Source organism: Argentina silus (genome assembly GCF_951799395.1).
Source record: "Argentina silus genome assembly, chromosome: 18".
NCBI classification, from domain to species: Eukaryota; Metazoa; Chordata; class Actinopteri; order Argentiniformes; family Argentinidae; genus Argentina; species Argentina silus.
The window spans coordinates 17,709,499-17,726,917 of NC_139672.1; the positions used below are offsets into that span (position 1 = coordinate 17,709,499).

At 50.0% G+C, this 17,419-nt stretch overlaps 2 protein-coding genes across 7 annotated transcripts in view; both read right to left on the bottom strand.

Moving 5' to 3' along the window:
• Nucleotides 1-1,219: 1,219 nt before the first annotated feature.
• LOC310818555 (serum response factor-like) lies at nt 1,220-11,708 on the bottom strand. Of its 6 annotated transcripts, XR_014554719.1 has the most exons (10): nt 10,880-11,708; nt 7,612-7,884; nt 6,231-6,513; nt 5,962-6,138; nt 5,376-5,477; nt 4,828-4,998; nt 4,314-4,390; nt 3,623-4,011; nt 3,327-3,404; nt 1,220-2,513 (listed from the first exon to the last, which is right to left on the bottom strand). XR_014554719.1 is itself a non-coding variant. In XM_083689539.1 (8 exons), exons 1-8 carry the CDS (start codon nt 11,324-11,326, stop codon nt 3,922-3,924), a joined length of 1,620 nt encoding a protein of 539 aa, XP_083545665.1. In that variant the 5' UTR covers nt 11,327-11,708; the 3' UTR covers nt 1,220-3,921. The 6 variants fall into 6 exon arrangements, 2 of the variants coding, with proteins under 2 accessions (XP_083545665.1, XP_083545666.1); XR_014554720.1 differs by having other exon boundaries at nt 1,220-3,404; XR_014554721.1 differs by having other exon boundaries at nt 3,327-4,011.
• A 2,217-nt stretch (nt 11,709-13,925) lies between these two features.
• Nucleotides 13,926-17,419, bottom strand: part of LOC310818869 (EGF-containing fibulin-like extracellular matrix protein 1) — a 3,973-nt gene continuing 479 nt past the window's right edge. Inside the window, exons 2-4 of the mRNA XM_083689939.1 lie at nt 17,259-17,382; nt 16,705-16,897; nt 13,926-16,285 (exon numbers count right to left, since the gene is read on the bottom strand). Coding sequence (XP_083546065.1) covers nt 16,124-16,285; nt 16,705-16,897; nt 17,259-17,382 — 479 coding nt within the window. The 3' untranslated portion in view covers nt 13,926-16,123. The remainder of the gene's footprint in view (nt 16,286-16,704; nt 16,898-17,258; nt 17,383-17,419) is intronic.

Consider the following 17,419-nt stretch of genomic DNA (forward strand, 5'->3'; position numbering starts at 1 on the left):
GCCTTGAAAACATTTTGATCAAGACTATTGATATATAGAATGAATAGGAGTGGTCCCAAGAGCGATCCCTGAGGCACACCCATAGATACACTGAGGGAGCTAGAAGTGATACCTTCTGCCTGCACGCACTGAGATCTGCCTGATAGATACTTTTCAAACCAGCAGACAGTTTGTTCTGACAGTCCTACACAGAAAAGTCTTTGCTTCAATACTGCATGACCCACAGTCTCAAAAGCCTTAGATAAGTCAATGAAAAGGGCTGCACAATGTTGCTTGTTGTCTAAAGATTCAATAAAATCATTTACTACTTTTAGGGCCGCTGTAGTTGTGCTGTGTTTTTTCCTAAAACCTGATTGACAATCAGATAAGATATTGTTAGTAAATAAGAACTCTTCCAGTTGTTCAGTCACGAGGGATTCCAGAACCTTAACCAGGACAGACAATTTGGAGATGGGCCTGTAATAGTTTAAGACTGTCGGGTCACCCCCCTTTCAACAGGGGAAGAACAAAGGCAGATTTCCATATAAAAGGAATTTCATTAGAGATTAAAAAGATGTGTCAAAGGAGGTGCGATAAAATCAGCTGCTAGCTTTAGAAAGTACGGCTCCAAGTTATCAGGACCTGCCGATTTTCTAGTGTCTAAAAGTTTGAGGGCTTTATGCACCTCTGAGACTGTAACCTCTGAGCCTGTAACCGGGTTAAAACTAAAGGATTGACTTACCGTAACAGACCGTCAGAACAAACAGGAGGGAATTCTCATGAGTAATGTTGAGAGACTCAAACAAGGAACCAGAGGCAATGAAATGCTCATTAAAACAGCCAAGCATTTCAGCCTATCAGAGATGTTATGTGAGTCCTTAACAATGCATGGAGGAGCTCTACGCCATTTTTATTTCCAGCTAAGGATTTAATAGTCTTCCAAAATTTCAAGGGAGTGTTTAGATTGTTTGAAACTTCGGTGAGGAAAGGTCAGCTTTGGCTGTTCTAATGAAGGTGAGGAAAGGTCAGCTTTGGCTGTTCTAATGAAGGTGAGGAAAGGTCAGCTTTGGCTGTTCTAATGGCAACTCTGCATGCATTGCACAGTCACCTGAAAAGCAGCCAGTCTGAATCAAGACCTGTTCTCCTGGTTTTGCTACATTGCGCTCGTGAAGTGAGTTGGATAAATCTGGAGTGAACCATGCATTGTTTCGGCTTTTTACTCTGAACTTTCTGAGGGGAGCATGCTTGTCGACACTTTCAGTAAAACCATCATAAAATAATTCCCAGGCATTTTCAACATCAGCAATGAGGTTAATTTTCTCCTAATCAAAGTAAAACAGGTAATGAAAAAACCCTTGTTCCATAAAATGTTTCATGTCACACTTTATAATGATGCGTGGCTTGGTTTTGGGAATTTTTGTATTTCTAACTGTGGCAACAACACAGTGGTCACTAATGTCATTTGCGAATACAGAAGCAGCTGTGAATCAGGAGCCATTTCATGGAAGGGTACAACGTTTCTCCAAAATTACATTTATTACACATTTCTTCTCTTTGAACTCAGAAGAGAGTTTAAAATGACAGTGATACAAAATATTATTTTCAAACTTGTGACACAACACAATTGTAGACTTGATTCCTCCATGTCCTGCTGCCTCAGAGATATGACTGATACGGTATCAAACTGGGAATAATGCATCATGGGTAATGGAAGGGTTGATGGGGACGACGACAACTTCAAACAACATTCTGTTATTCATAAAAGGTAATTCATAGAGGAGCTGTGACATCATCTCTAGGCGACAAACAGTCAAGTCTCCTCACAGAAAGATGCTCAAGTGGTAGAGAGAGAGGGCGTGAAGCTGCGTGTGTGTGGTAAGCCTAGTGATATAAGGATGAGTGTGTCTGAATAGTGCCTGTCTTAAGATGCTTCCCTCCAAAATGAGCAAACATCAATACCCAGAAGCTCTGTTTTGTAGTTGCTAGTCCCTCTAGATGGGTGGAGCCCAGAGCAGGATGCTCAGACAGGGGAACTACGCCCTTCTCAACTGAGAAACATTCCTCTCCTCCTCTCCTTCACTCGCTTCCTACTCAAAATGCATTGGAGGACATCTAGGCTCCTCTTTGATATCGGATGCGAGGAATCGAGTTTCTAACAATTGAGAAAGGGCCAGAGACTAATACTGGCCTGATGACGTCTACTTTAAACCAACACGTTTCCTACTGATCCCCAGAGCTGTGGAGCCTCGGGCCGTTCTAGACCAGGGAAGACCAGGGCGTTCTAGACCAGGGAAGACCAGGGCGTTCTAGACCAGGGAAGACCAGGGCGTTCTAGACCAGGGAAGACCACGGCGTTCTAGACCAGGGAAGACCAGGCCGTTCTAGACCAGGGCGTTCTAGACCAGGGAAGACCACGGCGTTCTAGACCAGGGAAGACCACGACGTTCTAGACCAGGGAAGACCACGGGGAAGATGCAGCAGACCGGCCCGTTCATCATCGAGTTCCTCCCCTCTCCGCCCATAGTTTGATACATCTTCAGATATGACACATATTATGATATACACTCCCCGAGCACTTCATTAGAACACCATACTGATACAGGGTAGGGCCTCCCTTTATTACAACACTACTAATACTGGGTAGGACCTCCCTTTACGCTCTAAACAGCCTCAATTCTTCGTGGTGTTGATTCCACAAGATGTTGGAAACATTCCTGTGAGATTCTGGTCCATGATGACATGATTGCGTCACACAATTCCTGCAGATTTTTCAGGTCTTTCAAGCTGTGAATCTCGTTCTACCACATCCCAAAGGTGTTCTATTGGATTCAGATCCGGTGACTGGGAAGGCCACTGAAGAACACTGAACTCATTGTCATGTTCATGAAACCAGTTTGAGACGACTTTAGCTTTGTGACATGGTGCATTATCATGCTGGAAGGAGCCATTAGAAGATGGGTCAATTGTGGCCATGAAGGGATGCACATGGTCAGCAACAATACTCAAATAGGCTGTGGCATTCAAGAGATGATTGACTGGCATTAACGGCCCCAAAGTGTGCCAAGAAAACATTCCCCACACCATTCCACCACCTCCACCATGAGAAGGTGTCCAGGTGTTCCACCACCATGAGAAGGTGTACAGGTGTTCCACCACCATGAGAAGGTGTACAGGTGTTCCTAATAAAGTGCTCAGTGAGTGTAATAATCTCCTATATTTGAACCAGGACCCTGAACACACCCCCATGTTTACCAGAGGGAAGGGGCGTGGTTAACCACAGAAATGTGATTTAAGAGTGAACCATCCCTTTAATGTAGTGAGGGGTCATAGGTCAAAGGTTACGTTACCTGTAGAGAGGAAGTAGCTGTGACAGGAAGTAAATACTGACTCCGTCTGTCCAGAACTAGAGGCACGACAACGTCCCCCTGATCAAACAAAGGAACAGGTCACATGACCTCAGAACTCAGCTGTTGGCATGGTAACGCTATCAGTCATTCATAGACTGTGTACGCCCTTCACTAATAACAAACCAATATTAGGTTGAGCAATGGGCTTAGAAAAAAGGAATACATTCATAAGATGGAGAATATCAAAACATCTTCATAGTTCTCTCTCACACACACACACACACACACACACACACCTTTGAATGAAATATGAAGCTGTAGCACCAGCAGTGAGACTGTATCATGATGTCAAACCTATGGACAGTGTGTGTGTGTGTGTGTGTGTGTGTGTGTGTGTGTGTGTGTGTGTGTGTGTGTGTGTGTGCGCTTACAATGTTTATAAAAAAAGAAGAAAAAAGAAGATATAATTGTTGTGACGAGGCAGTAATAAATAGGGGGAGGAGTCTGTTGGCAAAGCGTTGGCGATCCCCTGACTGCGTGTGTGTGTGTGTGTGTGTGTGTGTGTAAGAAGCAGTCTTATTGATATGTGGGCGGGTCAATCGTCTTTTGAGTGATGATGGGCGTCCAGGTTGACCACTTGGAGCTCTGTAAGGTTGCTGCTGCTGGCCTGCTGACCAATCACCATCTAGGAGACAGAGGAGGGGCGGGGTCAGCATACAAGCCTATCACAAACAACCATTCACTCAATCTGGTGGCAGGGGGACATTAGAAGGACCAGTAGAATCCTGACCCAGTAGAACCATGACCTAGTAGAACCATGACCCAGTAGAACCATGACCCAGTAGAACCATGACCCAGTAGAACCATGACCCAGTAGAACCCAGTAGAACCCTGACCCAGTAGAACCATGACCCAGTAGAACCCAGTAGAACCCTGACCCAGTAGAACCCTGACCCAGTAGAACCCTGACCCAGTAGAAGGTGTTACCTGGTGGAGCTGGACCGCTGACACAGGGATCTGAACGGTACCTGGAGGTCCGGTCAGGAACACTTGTGGAACACCACCTGCAGGACACAACAAACAAACAAACCATCAATCAAATGTATTTGTAAAGCACTGTTTACACAGACATGTTGTTTTACAGACATGTTGCAAAGTGCTTCACAACAAGAACAAAAACAATATGATCACACCGAACCAGAAAGTAAGCCAAGAAAAAACTCCCTAGAGGGGAGAAAAATATAGGGCCCAGTGGCAAGGAGAAAAAACTCCCTGGGAGGAAGGAACCTTGAGAGGAACCAGACAAACGAACAACATCCCTCAAAACCTTCTAGAACATCTGCTACGTTCTATGACGCTCTGGAACATTCTAGAACGTCAGCTGAAGCCTCCTGAACACACCTCTCTGCCCTGATAGGTCAGCTGCTGCTGTGGCAGTGTGCTGCCCTGTGATAGGCCAGCTGCTGTGATGTGCCAGTCTGTGATTGGCTGATGGGCTCACCGGGGTCATGTGACTGGGCGCTCTGGGGGAAGGTGTTGAGGACGGTGAGGCTGCCGTCCGTCAGAGAGGAAGTGGGCGTGGCATACATGAGGGCGTGGCCTCCAGGGTACATCATGTGACCTCCCATCGCAGAGGGAACGGAGGACGTGACGATGGTGGTGGGGAGACTCACTGAAGGGGGGGGAGGGGGGGGGAGGGGGGGGAGAGGTATTTGATTGAATTCTCCAAAACCATGACAAGACTTGAATGAACAGCTTCTCTTTCAGGGTCCACAGCTGGACATGAAGGCCTGTGTGTGTGTGTGTGTGTGTGTGTTACCTGTAGAGCTGGTGTGTGTGTGTGTTACCTGTAGAGCTGGTGTGTGTGTGTGTGTGTGTGTTACCTGTAGAGCTGGTGTGTGTGTGTGTTACCTGTAGAGCTGGTGTGTGTGTGTGTGTGTGCGTGTGCGTGTGTGTGTGTGTGTGTGTTACCTGTAGAGCTGGTGTGTGTGTGTGTGTGTGTTACCTGTAGAGCTGGTGTGTGTGTGTGTGTGTGTGTGTGTGTGTTACCTGTAGAGCTGGTGTAGACTGGGGGGAGGTCAGAGCCAGTCTGACTGACAGAGCTGCTGGGGTGGACCTGGATCGCCTGTAGGTGCTGGGACATCCCTCCTCCTGATACACACACAGGTTTTCATCACATGACACACACGCACAAAGACAGAAATGCACACATACAATAGTCACAGACAGACAGACAGACCACTCCCTTTCCTGTCTGCACAGACAGCTGATCAGAGTTGGTTCAACTGTTCGAAATAACTCTGTGGGTGTTGGTTTAGAGATGCTCTCTATCTGATCACAGCTGCTGGACCAGCCCCCCCCCCCACACACACACACACACACACACACACACACACACACTTTAACAGCATAGTTAACTTAACTACTAGTCAGCGCTGTGGGCTATTAGTTATTAGACAGACAGACGCAGGCAGGCAGACAGACAGGCAGACAGGCAGGCAGGCACAGGCAGACAGACAGGCAGGCAGAGGCAGACAGGCAGACAGACAGGCAGGCAGAGGCAGACAGACAGGCAGGCACAGGCAGACAGACAGACAGGCAGCCAGCGGTGGTTGCCGTGGCGATGCAGCCTGACCTGAGAGGGAGACGGTAGCGGTAGCAGGCAGACGGAGCAGCGTGGTTGGCTGGCCCGCCTGCGTGTGCATGGCAGCTGTCGCCGTGGCAGCTGTCGCCGTGGTGATGGAGGTGTGGCCCTGCAGGGCGTGTAGCTGGCTCAGGGGGATGGTGTGTGTGCCAGGGGGGAGGGGGGCGCCTGGGGGGGGGGCAGCAGAGGTTAGCCTTATAGACACACACACACACACACCCCAGTACCCCCCACCACACACACCTCCCCCCTCGACTCACCAGACATGAGAGTGAACCCCCCGGGGAGGACCACCCCTGTGGGTGTGGCCGAACTCTTAAGGACCGCCCCCCCGTTGGTCCCTGTGAAGCTGTGTGTGTTGACGCCTGCCGGCCAGCAGGTGGCAGCAGAGGCACTGTTCTGGAGTTGCTGCTGCTGCAGGGCCACCACCGAGGAGGAGGAGGAGGAGGTGGAGGTGGAGGAGGTGGAGGAGGAGGTGGAGGAGGGTTGGGTGTTCAGACCTCCAGGGAGGCTGGCTATAGTGAAGGTTGGCTTCATCATATCCTGAGAGGGAGGGAGAGTGGGAGGGAGAGGGTAGAGGGAGGGAGAGGGAGGGAGAGGGTAGAGGGAGGGAGAGGGTAGAGGGAGGGAGAGTGGGAGGGAGGGAGAGTGGGAGGGAGAGGGTAGAGGGAGGGAGAGGGTAGAGGGAGGGAGAGTGGGAGGGAGGGAGAGTGGGAGGGAGAGGGTAGAGGGAGGGAGAGTGGGAGGGAGGGAGAGTGGGAGGGAGAGGGTAGAGGGAGGGAGGGAGGGAGAGGGTAGAGGGAGGGAGAGGGTGGAGGGAGGGAGAGGGTAGAGGGAGGGAGAGGGTAGAGGAAGGAAGGGGGGGGAGAGAGAGGGTAGAGGGAGAGAGGGGGGAGAGAGGTGAAGACGTGTCTGAATTAGTGATGGAGTTTGACAGAGCTGATGATGTCAGCTGTGTGTGTGTGTGTGTGTGTGTGTGTGTGTGTGTGTGTACTGATCCTCCTGTAAACTGCAGGCCTCGTGTTTCAGGGGTGAGCATGTTTCAGGGGTGAGCATGTTTCAGGGGTGAGCATGTTTCAGGGGAGAGCATGTTTCAGGGTTAACATGTTTCAGGGGTGAGCATGTTTCAGGGGAGAGCATGTTTCAGGGTTAACATGTTTCAGGGGTGAGCATGTTTCAGGGTTAACATGTTTCAGGGGTGAGCATGTTTCAGAGTTAACATGTTTCAGGGGAGAGCATGTTTCAGGGTTAACATGTTTCAGGGTTAACATGTTTCAGGGGAGAGCATGTTTCAGGGGAGAGCATGTTTCAGGGGAGAGCATGTTTCAGTAGTAAGCATGACTCCATAAAGACTAAGAACAGCTGGAGCTTCTACCATTGTGATTCAGAACTGCCTTTCTGCTGCCAGGGGGACAGGGAACCTCTCCTTATATGGTCACCAGACCACAAATCTGATTTCTATATCTGAATCTTCAGCCAGACCGCTCACATGTGTTTGAGTGCATGCATGAGCCTGGACCTCTGTGTGTGTGTGTGTGTGTGTGTGTGTGTGTGTCGGAATAATACAATAACAGATCAGTATACTGGCCTAAAGATTCTAACAGTGTGTGCATGCTTGTGTGTGTGTGTGTGTGTGTGTACCTTGGCTCCTTCCCCGTCAGCCTCTGAGACCTGGTAGGTGAGGTCCGTCTCCTCGAAGCCCGTGGCGCTCATCCGCTGGTCTGTGGAGGGGTCCGAGCGGTCGGCGCGTGGCGGGGAGTCGGGGGAGTTGAGGCAGGTCTGGATCAGAGCCTTGCCCGTCTCACTGGTGATCATGGGCTGCAGCTTCCTGGTGGCGAAGGTGTAGACGTGGCCCGTCTCGCTGGCCACCAGCAGCAGAACCTGGGTCCCTGTCAGTGTGGACAGCTCATAGGCCTGGGATTTAATAATAACAAGCATTATTATTCATTAATAATGACAGTAATAAATAATAAGAACAATCATTATGAATAAATCATGATAATAATAAAATAATAATAATAATAATAATGTGGCCTGGGGTGGTCCAGTGGTCTGGTACCAGTACCATGGCCTGGGGTGGTCCAGTGGTCTGGTACCAGTACCATGGCCTGGGGTGGTCCAGTGGTCTGGTACCAGTACCATGGCCTGGGGTAGTCCAGTGGTCTGGTACCAGTACCATGGCCTGGGGTGGTCCAGTGGTCTGGTACCAGTACCATGGCCTGGGGTGGTCCAGTGGTCTGGTACCAATACCATGGCCTGGGGTGGTCCAGTGGTCTGGCACCGCAGGGGGGTTAGACTCTGGCCCTGCTGACATCCCCTCTCCTCCTGACTCTACTGTCTCTGTCCAATAACAACTGAACTGTAGGAGAGAGACCACCACACTCCAGAACAGAACCTTTAGAACTACAGGTAGAGACCACCACACTCCAGAACAGAACCTTTAGAACTACAGGTAGAGACCACCACACTCCAGAACAGAACCTTTAGAACTACAGGTAGAGACCACCACACTCCAGAACAGAACCTTCCAAAATATCACATCCACTTCATTGGGTTCCTTGAGCTGACTTCCATCCAACAAGATGACAATGTTAAGTTATAAACATTCTCACAACACTGTCTAGTGTTCAGCCAACAGTGTTCTGGAACACAGACTAGTGGGAGAGTTAGGGTAACAAGACAGACGCAGAGAGAGAGAGAGAGAGAGAGAGAGACAGAGAGAGAGAGAGAGAGAGAGAGGGAGAGGGAGAGAGAGAGACAGAGAGAGAGAGAGAGACAGAGAGAGAGAGAGAGAGAGAGAGCCTCTGTTTTAAGCTTTTAACAGGATCTTGGTGATCACAAGCTGTCGTTTCCCAGTTCAGGGAAGCAGGGTAGAGAGTTGGGACACAGCCCAGTCTCTCTCTCTCTCTCACGCTAAAACCAACCCAGAGCCCCCAGCTGTCAGACTGGGAGGGCACGTGTCTGCAGCAGCCATTGGCCAGCTGTCTGTTCAACATACTCAGTCAGTTTACAATGCTGCTGTACAACTGTGACATCACAACGACAACATCAACAACATCAACAACAACAACAACAACATCAACAACATCAACATCGTACTAGAGAAGGAGAGAGATGAAAAGATAAGAGTGAAGCAGAGCAGGAGAAGGAAGAGAGAGAGACAGAGAGAGAGACAGAGAGAGACAGAGAGAGAGAGAGAGAGACAGACAGAGAGAGAGAGAGACAGAGAGAGAGAGAGAGAGACAGAGAGAGAGAGAGAGAAACAGACAGAGAGGAGAGAGAGAGAGAGAGAGAGACAGAGAGAGAGACAGGTTAGTCGTAGCTAAGCCGACAGAGACCAGTGATCACACATGGTGGGTTGGCAGGGGGGCGTGTCTTGGCAGGGGGGCGTGTCTTGGCAGGGGCAGGGAGACCCAAAGCTGAGATTTAGTGGCACGTTATCCAACCAACCATCTAACCAACCAACCAACCATCTAACCAACCAACCAACCAACCAACCATCTAACCAACAAACAAACAAGAAACCCTTTAACCAACCAATCAACCAACCAGCCATCTAATTAACCAACCAAACAACCAACCAGCCATCTAATTAACCAACCAAACAACCAGGCCTATTACTGTCCTACCCCGTCACACTCCTCAAGCCTAGTCCCAACCTTAGCCCTAGGCCAAGCCCTAACCCTAGTCCTAACTTTAGCCCTAGGCCAAGCCCTAACCCTAGTCCTAACTTTAGCCCTAGGCCAAGCCCTAACCCTAGTCCTAACTTTAGCCCTAGGCTGTGGTTATCTGGATGGAGGTTATATACACAATGACCAAACCCAAATAGACCCTAACCAAACAGAGCTGATCCCTCTGGCCCAGCGGTCTGTGTGACCGAGGCCCGGCCCAGCGGTCTGTGTGACCGAGGCCCGGCCCAGCGGTCTGTGTGACCGAGGCCCAGCGGTCTGTGTGACCGAGGCCCAGGCCAGCGGTCTGTGTGACCGAGGCCCAGGCCAGCGGTCTGTGTGACCGAGGCCCAGGCCAGCGGTCTGTGTGACCGAGGCCCAGGCCAGCGGTCTGTGTGACCGAGGCCCAGGCCAGCGGTCTGTGTGACCGAGGCCCAGGCCAGCGGTCTGTGTGACCGAGGCCCAGGCCAGCGGTCTGTGTGACCGAGGCCCAGGCCAGCGGTCTGTGTGACCGAGGCCCAGCGGTCTGTGTGACCGAGGCCCAGCGGTCTGTGTGACCGAGGCCCAGCGGTCTGTGTGACCGAGGCCCAGCGGTCTGTGTGACCGAGGCCCAGCGGTCTGTGTGACCGAGGCCCAGCGGTCTGTGTGACCGAGGCCCAGCGGTCTGTGTGACCGAGGCCAGCAGAGGAGTGTATCTGTGGAGGAGACAGCAGGAGTGCAACGTTACCACCAGTCTTCTGATCCTCTATAGAGTCTCTGTCCTGTGAGCTATTGGAAGGTCATCAAACAGCTGTCTGTCCCACGACAAGCTGGATTAAACCTGTCTGTCTGTCTGTCTGTCTCTCTCTGTCTGTCTGTGGTATCACAGCTGTCTGAGATGACGTCTGGAGGAAGTGTTGTGCAGGAGAGGAGAGGAGACAGCAGGAGAGGAGGAGAGGAGACAGCAGGAGAGGAGGAGAGGAGACAGCAGGAGAGGAGACAGCAGGAGAGGAGAGGAGACAGCAGGAGAGGAGAGGAGAGGAGAGGAGACAGCAGGAGAGGAGAGGAGAGGAGAGGAGACAGCAGGAGAGGAGAGGAGAGGAGAGGAGACAGCAGGAGAGGAGAGGAGACAGGAGAGATGTGGTGTTTTGGTTGAGCTGTGTGCCACATGCATACTACTAGCTACCTCTCTCTCTCTCACACACACACACACACACACTAACTAACTCTCTCACACTCACGTTGCCGCTCATACAACCTACCTTCTTCATAATCCCAGTCTTCCTCTTGCTGAAAGTTGTGTATCTCCTAAGTTTGTTGTCTATGAACTCCATCTTGATCTTGACCCGTCCGCGGGTCTTCTTCCCCGGCTTTGCCCCGGCGGCAGCCCCGGCGGCAGCCCCGTAACCCCCGGGGGCCATCCCCGCCGACGTCGCCGCCGACACACCGACCTCCATCTCCGCTCTCTCCCGCTTCACCCCCCTCCTGTCCCCGGCTGAACCCACCGTCTCCTCCTCGTCCCCCGAGTCCGACTCCGGGTCGGAGCCGCTGTAGACCACCTCGGTGGAGAACTCTCTGTCGTCATAGCGGCTGCCCTCCGGTAGCCCCATCCCCGTGCTGGCTCCCTGCAGAGCGGTCAATCCGGTTCCGTTGCCCGGTGGTCGCGCGCCTCCTCTCGTGCCCATTCCTGCCCCGGTTCCCCCCAACATTCCGGTCCGTTCCCCAGGCCGCCGAACCTCCGCGCGCGATCAACGGTCCCACCGGTCTATGCGTCAAACAGCTCAATCCGTGACTGAACGGGAGAAACGTCGTTCCTCTCCACCGGTTCAGCCCGTCAGCGACGGCGAGCAGCCTGGCGGTGCAGAGAACGGTGGGCTAGCTAGCTAGCTAGCTAGCCGAGTGACATTTACCGATTACTTTAGCAACAAGTAAAGCCTATGTACCGTGAGCCATCAAAACCGAAATCCGTACAAACATCAATAACCGCGGATCACTGTTTCCGAATGAACCGGCCCGTTAAACGTCGTTTACGGTAAGTGTGTAAAGTTGTAAAGTTCTGATCCTCCAACTAATCAATCAAGCCCCGCCGAACCACTCCTCCCCACCGCTATCACTCCGCTACCGCATGCAGTTCCGCACAGAAGGCTTTCACATTTCCCGATTTCTCCGCTGATATGACTCCGTTATCTCCGTTATGTTTCACGATACCTCAACAGACACCTTGATGTTAAATAGAAAAGCAATGTACACACGAGAGGCCAAAGTAGCGCGGACTAGTTCTCCTCGGGGTCGTGTTGTTTCGGGCATGCATGGGGACTACTTTCCTCCATATAAAGAAGCTCATGTCCTTATATGGTGTTGTCGCTCCTTATTTGGTGCGTCATCTTCGAGCCTCAGCGAGAAAAAAAAGACCGCTTCAAATAATTCCTATAAGAAAAGTTTGAGAGAGCAAATTATACACAGTATACACACGCAAACGTGTTAAATGTTGCACTGAACTGCTAAAAAACCAACCGTTGTTCTGAAATGGTGTCCGAGAAACTCATTGAATAAAGATTGCATAGATCCTAATTGTTCACAATCTGCTCTTGTATTTACTGATGGGGGGGAAATGTAAATATAAACGCATAAGCCTACAGCATTGTAAACAGTGAGTTTGGACCTGGATCGATTTTAATTCCATATTTGGGGCCTTGTAGAGAAGGTCAATTAAGAGGAAACTAACATGCAGTCAGAGAAAAACAAATAAAATCCAGCCCAAAGAAACTAGGAATGTATACTATATTTCCATGTATCAACGTTTTATTCGAGTAGAGTCGTTATAACAATAAGCAACCTGGAAGGTTTATTAATTCATGTAATAAATAAAAAGGATAGCCACTAGATGGCGACACGAGTCTATGATCCCAAAGACGGTTGGAGTATTTGGGAGTTTCCTTGTTACGTTGTGTCCCGCAGGGTTACTTTTCAGCAGGATGCCAACAACCAGCTGCTACTTTGATCCCAGTTTTCAACCCCTCTCTCCATCCACAGTCTGCCCATTCATAACACATGTATGATACACATGTATGATACACATGTATGATTCTGCTACATGATAACACATGTATGAATGTGTGCTGTGACGTCTGAACTCATCCAACTGACCACAACTCTGTTCACTACAAATGTGGTCAGGTTCCAAACCTTGAAACGCAAGTAGAGAAACATGAACACATCGGTCTTACCTGCAGTTGGCAGAATGACAGCTTTTATCTGCTCTAGCCTATTTCTTAGATTTCGTAGGCCTATATAACAATAACAATAATAACTACGATGATTATAATAATTATAATGATTATAATAATAATAGACTCTAATGTTGAGTGCAGCTCAACCAGATTAGTGCGGTGATGTCATCTAGCCTGAAGTCTCCAGACATGTAGAACGACAGATTCCAGTCAGTGATCATATCTTTGACGTCGAGGATGTGGAGAACCAGACGTGTTCTAGAATGTTCTTTTGTAGAATTCTTCATTCATCTACATTTCTGTGAGCTCATGTAGCTTAAGTTAAATATGACTATATAACTTGATAATGTCTGTTTCTGCTTACAGTTTGTAATATCAATGTGGCACAGAGACAAATGCGGACATTGTACAGAACTGCTGTCGCCTACATTGTCAAATCATCAGATTAAATCCATTTTTAATGGTCATTTACACAGTATACAGCATACAATGTAATGAAATGCTTTCGGGTCAGCAGCTCCTCAACAACACAACATTGTGTTTCATATGTCATGTGCTTCTTCAAAAGGCTGCATTCTGAATACTAATGCTGTAATGTTGTTTCTGAGTAAAAAGACAAAACAGGTCGGACAGAGGTGCGAAGCTGCAGTTGTTGAAACGGTTGTTGTCAACGGCTACACGTCATGTGCTGAGCATATGGACCCGGCGACCGGGTCTGGACCGGGTCTGGACCGGGTCTGGACCGGGTCTGGACCGGGTCTGGACCGGGACTGTTTGTACCGGCACAGCTCCGCGGCATAAACGCGGTTGGGTCGTCATGGCGACGACGCAGTTCACACCACGGTTGTAAACTCAGGGAATGAACCAACTGTTTGTGGTCGTTTCAGAGGACCGTCACAGCTGTTGGTAACAAGAACATTTATTTAGTAATTATTTATGAAAGGAAAAATGTCTCATATAATGATAAAAAAAAACGTATAATTTCTTCACTAGGAAGGTTTAGACAACTGTAAAGGAAAAGAACGCTTAAGAAACTGCACTCAACAACGATTCATGACAAGGGAAAACAAAACACGGTGTAATTTCTCTTTTATTGAAGAAATGTCATGAGTACATGTTCTCAAAAGCTGCGACACAACGTCGTGTTTGGTGCAGATATCCAGACGTCCAGATATCAGCTGTAAGGCTTATCATTGTATGAAAGCTACAGAACAGTCTTTCTATCAAATAAGGCACAGTGTGAGTGGGTCATTTGTACACACATCAGTGACATCACTTCAACGTTTGTTCTGTAGACATCCATGCAAACCTCAGACATCATTTCTACCCTGTGTCACAACCTGACGTATAACAGGCCTATGGTGCATTCAACTGCTCCTCAGAAACTAGAAGAACCGTAGGTTTCTCCATAGAGCTCTCCATAGGTTTCTCCATAGAGCTCTCCATTGGCTAATCCTGAGTTTGCTCGGAATGGGAAACACAGAGATATCAAAGTAACACGAGTTGCCCAGTCGGAAATGTCCAAGTTTCCTCAGAGGAGTACTTGAATGCAGCATTATCTGACATCACCTACTTCTGACATCATCATACACTAGGGGAGGCTGGTGGAGGCCAGGGGAGGCTGGGGGAGGTAGAACATCAGGGGAGGCTGGGGGAAGTAGAACATCAGGGGAGGCTGGTGGAGGTAGAACACCAAGGGAGGCTGGTGGAGGTAGAACACCAAGGGAGGCTGGTGGAGGTAGAACACCAAGGGAGGCTGGTGGAGGTAGAACAGCTTCCCCTGGGTCTTGTTATCTGGGTGTTGCTCTACCTTTCTACTGCAGCGTACACTCCTACCACACACACACACACACACACACACACACACACACACACACACACACAGGATTGGTGTAAGCTTGGACGTGAGGTAGCTTTCTGCTCATCTCCTACACCAGTCCCCACACGCACGCACGCACACACACACACACACACACACACACACACACACACACACACACACACAGACATGTTAGGCAACAGTTCTCCGGCCTACAGGACTAAACATCCCTGCCAGTGGTTTCCTGAAAACATCGCTTCTCCATCCAAAAGGCGTTATTGCTTTATTCCCATTGGACAGGGGTTGCCGAGCAACTCCGGGATGGGAGGTTGACGTGATCGCACATTTCCATTGGTCGAGGACGCCATGAGATTACGACACAACGCACTGTTCCGTGGCAGGACACGCCCAGGCCATTACCCTCTGTGACCTCACATACCAACGGAACCTTGGCTCAGTAGAACTCAGCCCGTCTGGAACTCCTCCAACTCTCTCCAGACCTCCAGAACTATCCTGTTCTCCTCCAGACCTCCAGAACTATCCTGTTCTCCTCCAGACCTCCAGAACTATCCTGTTCTCCTCCAGACCTCCAGAACTATCCTGTTCTCCTCCAAGACAGACAGTCACAGATGAAATGGTGTCCCAGAGCCTCAGGGAATAAAGAGTCTGTTCCTGTTTGAAGTGTCAATAACAACACACAGGCCTCCAGCACTGCCACACTGAACTGACATTATACCACCTTGTTGGCTCAAATGAATACCTTCACCATCTCCAATCAATCATCAATAATCAATCATCAATAATCAATCATTAAATCAACAATGGAGGTCATCTGTCACTGTGTGGGTGTGGATGTGCTGTGTGTGATGTGGAGCCAGGATCTGACATCACCTTAACAACAACTGGGTTTACTGTCTACATTGTACTGTAGTATTACTGTAGTATTACTGTAGTATTACGGTAGTGTTACTGTAGTATTACTGTAGTGTGTATAATACTGAGTATTACTGTAATATTGTATTGACACAGTACTGTGTTGTATTGTACTATAAAGAGGAGTAGCTCTGTGATAGGTCTGCTTCAGTCATGTGATGTAGTGTCTCTACTGTGATAGGTCTGCTTCAGTCATGTGATGTAGTGTCTCTACTGTGATAGGTCTGCTTCAGTCATGTGATGTAGTGTCTCTACTGTGATAGGTCTGTTTCACACCTCTGCTGCTTCAGCACTGGCTGCCTGTGTGTGTTGGTTTTCACTTCAAACTAACCCATCATTCAACAACTACACACACACACACACACACACACACACACACACACACACACACACACACACACACACACACACAAAAAGAAGGCGAGGGCGGGGTTTAGAATGCGTAGGGGGCGGGGTTTAGAAGGCGTAGGGGGTGCGGTTTAGAAGGCGTAGGGGCGGGGTTTAGAAGGAGTAGCAGGCGGGGTTTAGAAGGCGTAGGGTCCCACGATGATGGTGAGTCGGAGCAGGGAGGTGGAGCGGTAGTTGAGGGCGTTGTTATGGGTAACCATCTCCAGGTCGACCACGTGTTCTCGCGGTCCCGTCAGAGGCTTGGTCATCACCAGCATGGCACTCACGTTGTTGGACCGCTGGAGAGGTCAGAGGTCAGAGGTTAACACAGCTGGAGAGGTCAGAGGTCTGGAGATCAGAGGCTAACACAGTATATTAATGGATTGTTCCATTCAGGTCAACTGGCAGAGGGCAATCAAACTACAGGATGGCTCTTTCATAACTCAAATCAACAGTTTAAACCAACAGTTTAAACCAACAGTCTCAACCAACAGCTTAAACCAACAGTCTGAACCAACAGTCTGAACCAACAGTTTAAACCAACAGTCTGAACCAACAGTATAAACCAACAGTCTGAACCAACAGTTTAAACCAACAGTCTGAACCAACAGTTTAAACCAACAGTCTGAACCAACAGTCTGAACCAACAGTCTGAACCAACAGTCAGAACATATGACAACATAAGGAGAAGTACTGAATCCCACCAGGGGGATCTCACCCTGAGGAAGAAGTCGCCGGCCTGGTTGCCCGAGCGCAGCCTGAAGGTGTTGAGCATGTTGGGGTAGACGCTGGTGGCCTGGATCTGGAAGATGTCTGCCGGCACCGGCCGCTCGGACCACACGCTCATATACTTATAGACGATGGAGGGAGGGAGACCGCGACACGCCACAGCAGACTGGCAGCTACACCGACTAGAGGGGGGGGGGGGGGGGGGAGAGATGAGGGAGGGAGGGAGAGATGAGGGAGGGGGAGAGAGAGAGAGAGAGGGAGGGAGGGAGAGATGAGGGAGGGGGAGGGAGGGACAGAGAGAGAGAGGGAGGGAGAGATGAGGGAGGGGGAGGGAGGGGGAGAGAGCGAGAGGGAGAGAGAGATGAGGGAGGGGGAGGGAGGGGGAGAGAGACAGAGGGAGGGAGGGACAGAGAGATGAGGGAGGGGGAGAGATGAGGGAGGGGGAGGGAGGGGGAGAGAGAGAGAGGGAGGGAGGGACAGAGAGATGAGGGAGGGGGAGAGGGGGGGAGAGAAGGCGTGATGACAAGGTCATTGTGATCTCACCCCTCCCCGGTGTTGACGTAGGGCTCGCTGCAGGGGTTTCTGGGATAGCAGCGGAACCCTCCGTAGTAGTTCCAACACATCTGGTCGTCACGGCAACCATGTCCCGTCTCACACTCGTTCACGTCTGCCGGCCGAGACAACAGCTAGTCAGGGTGTGTGTG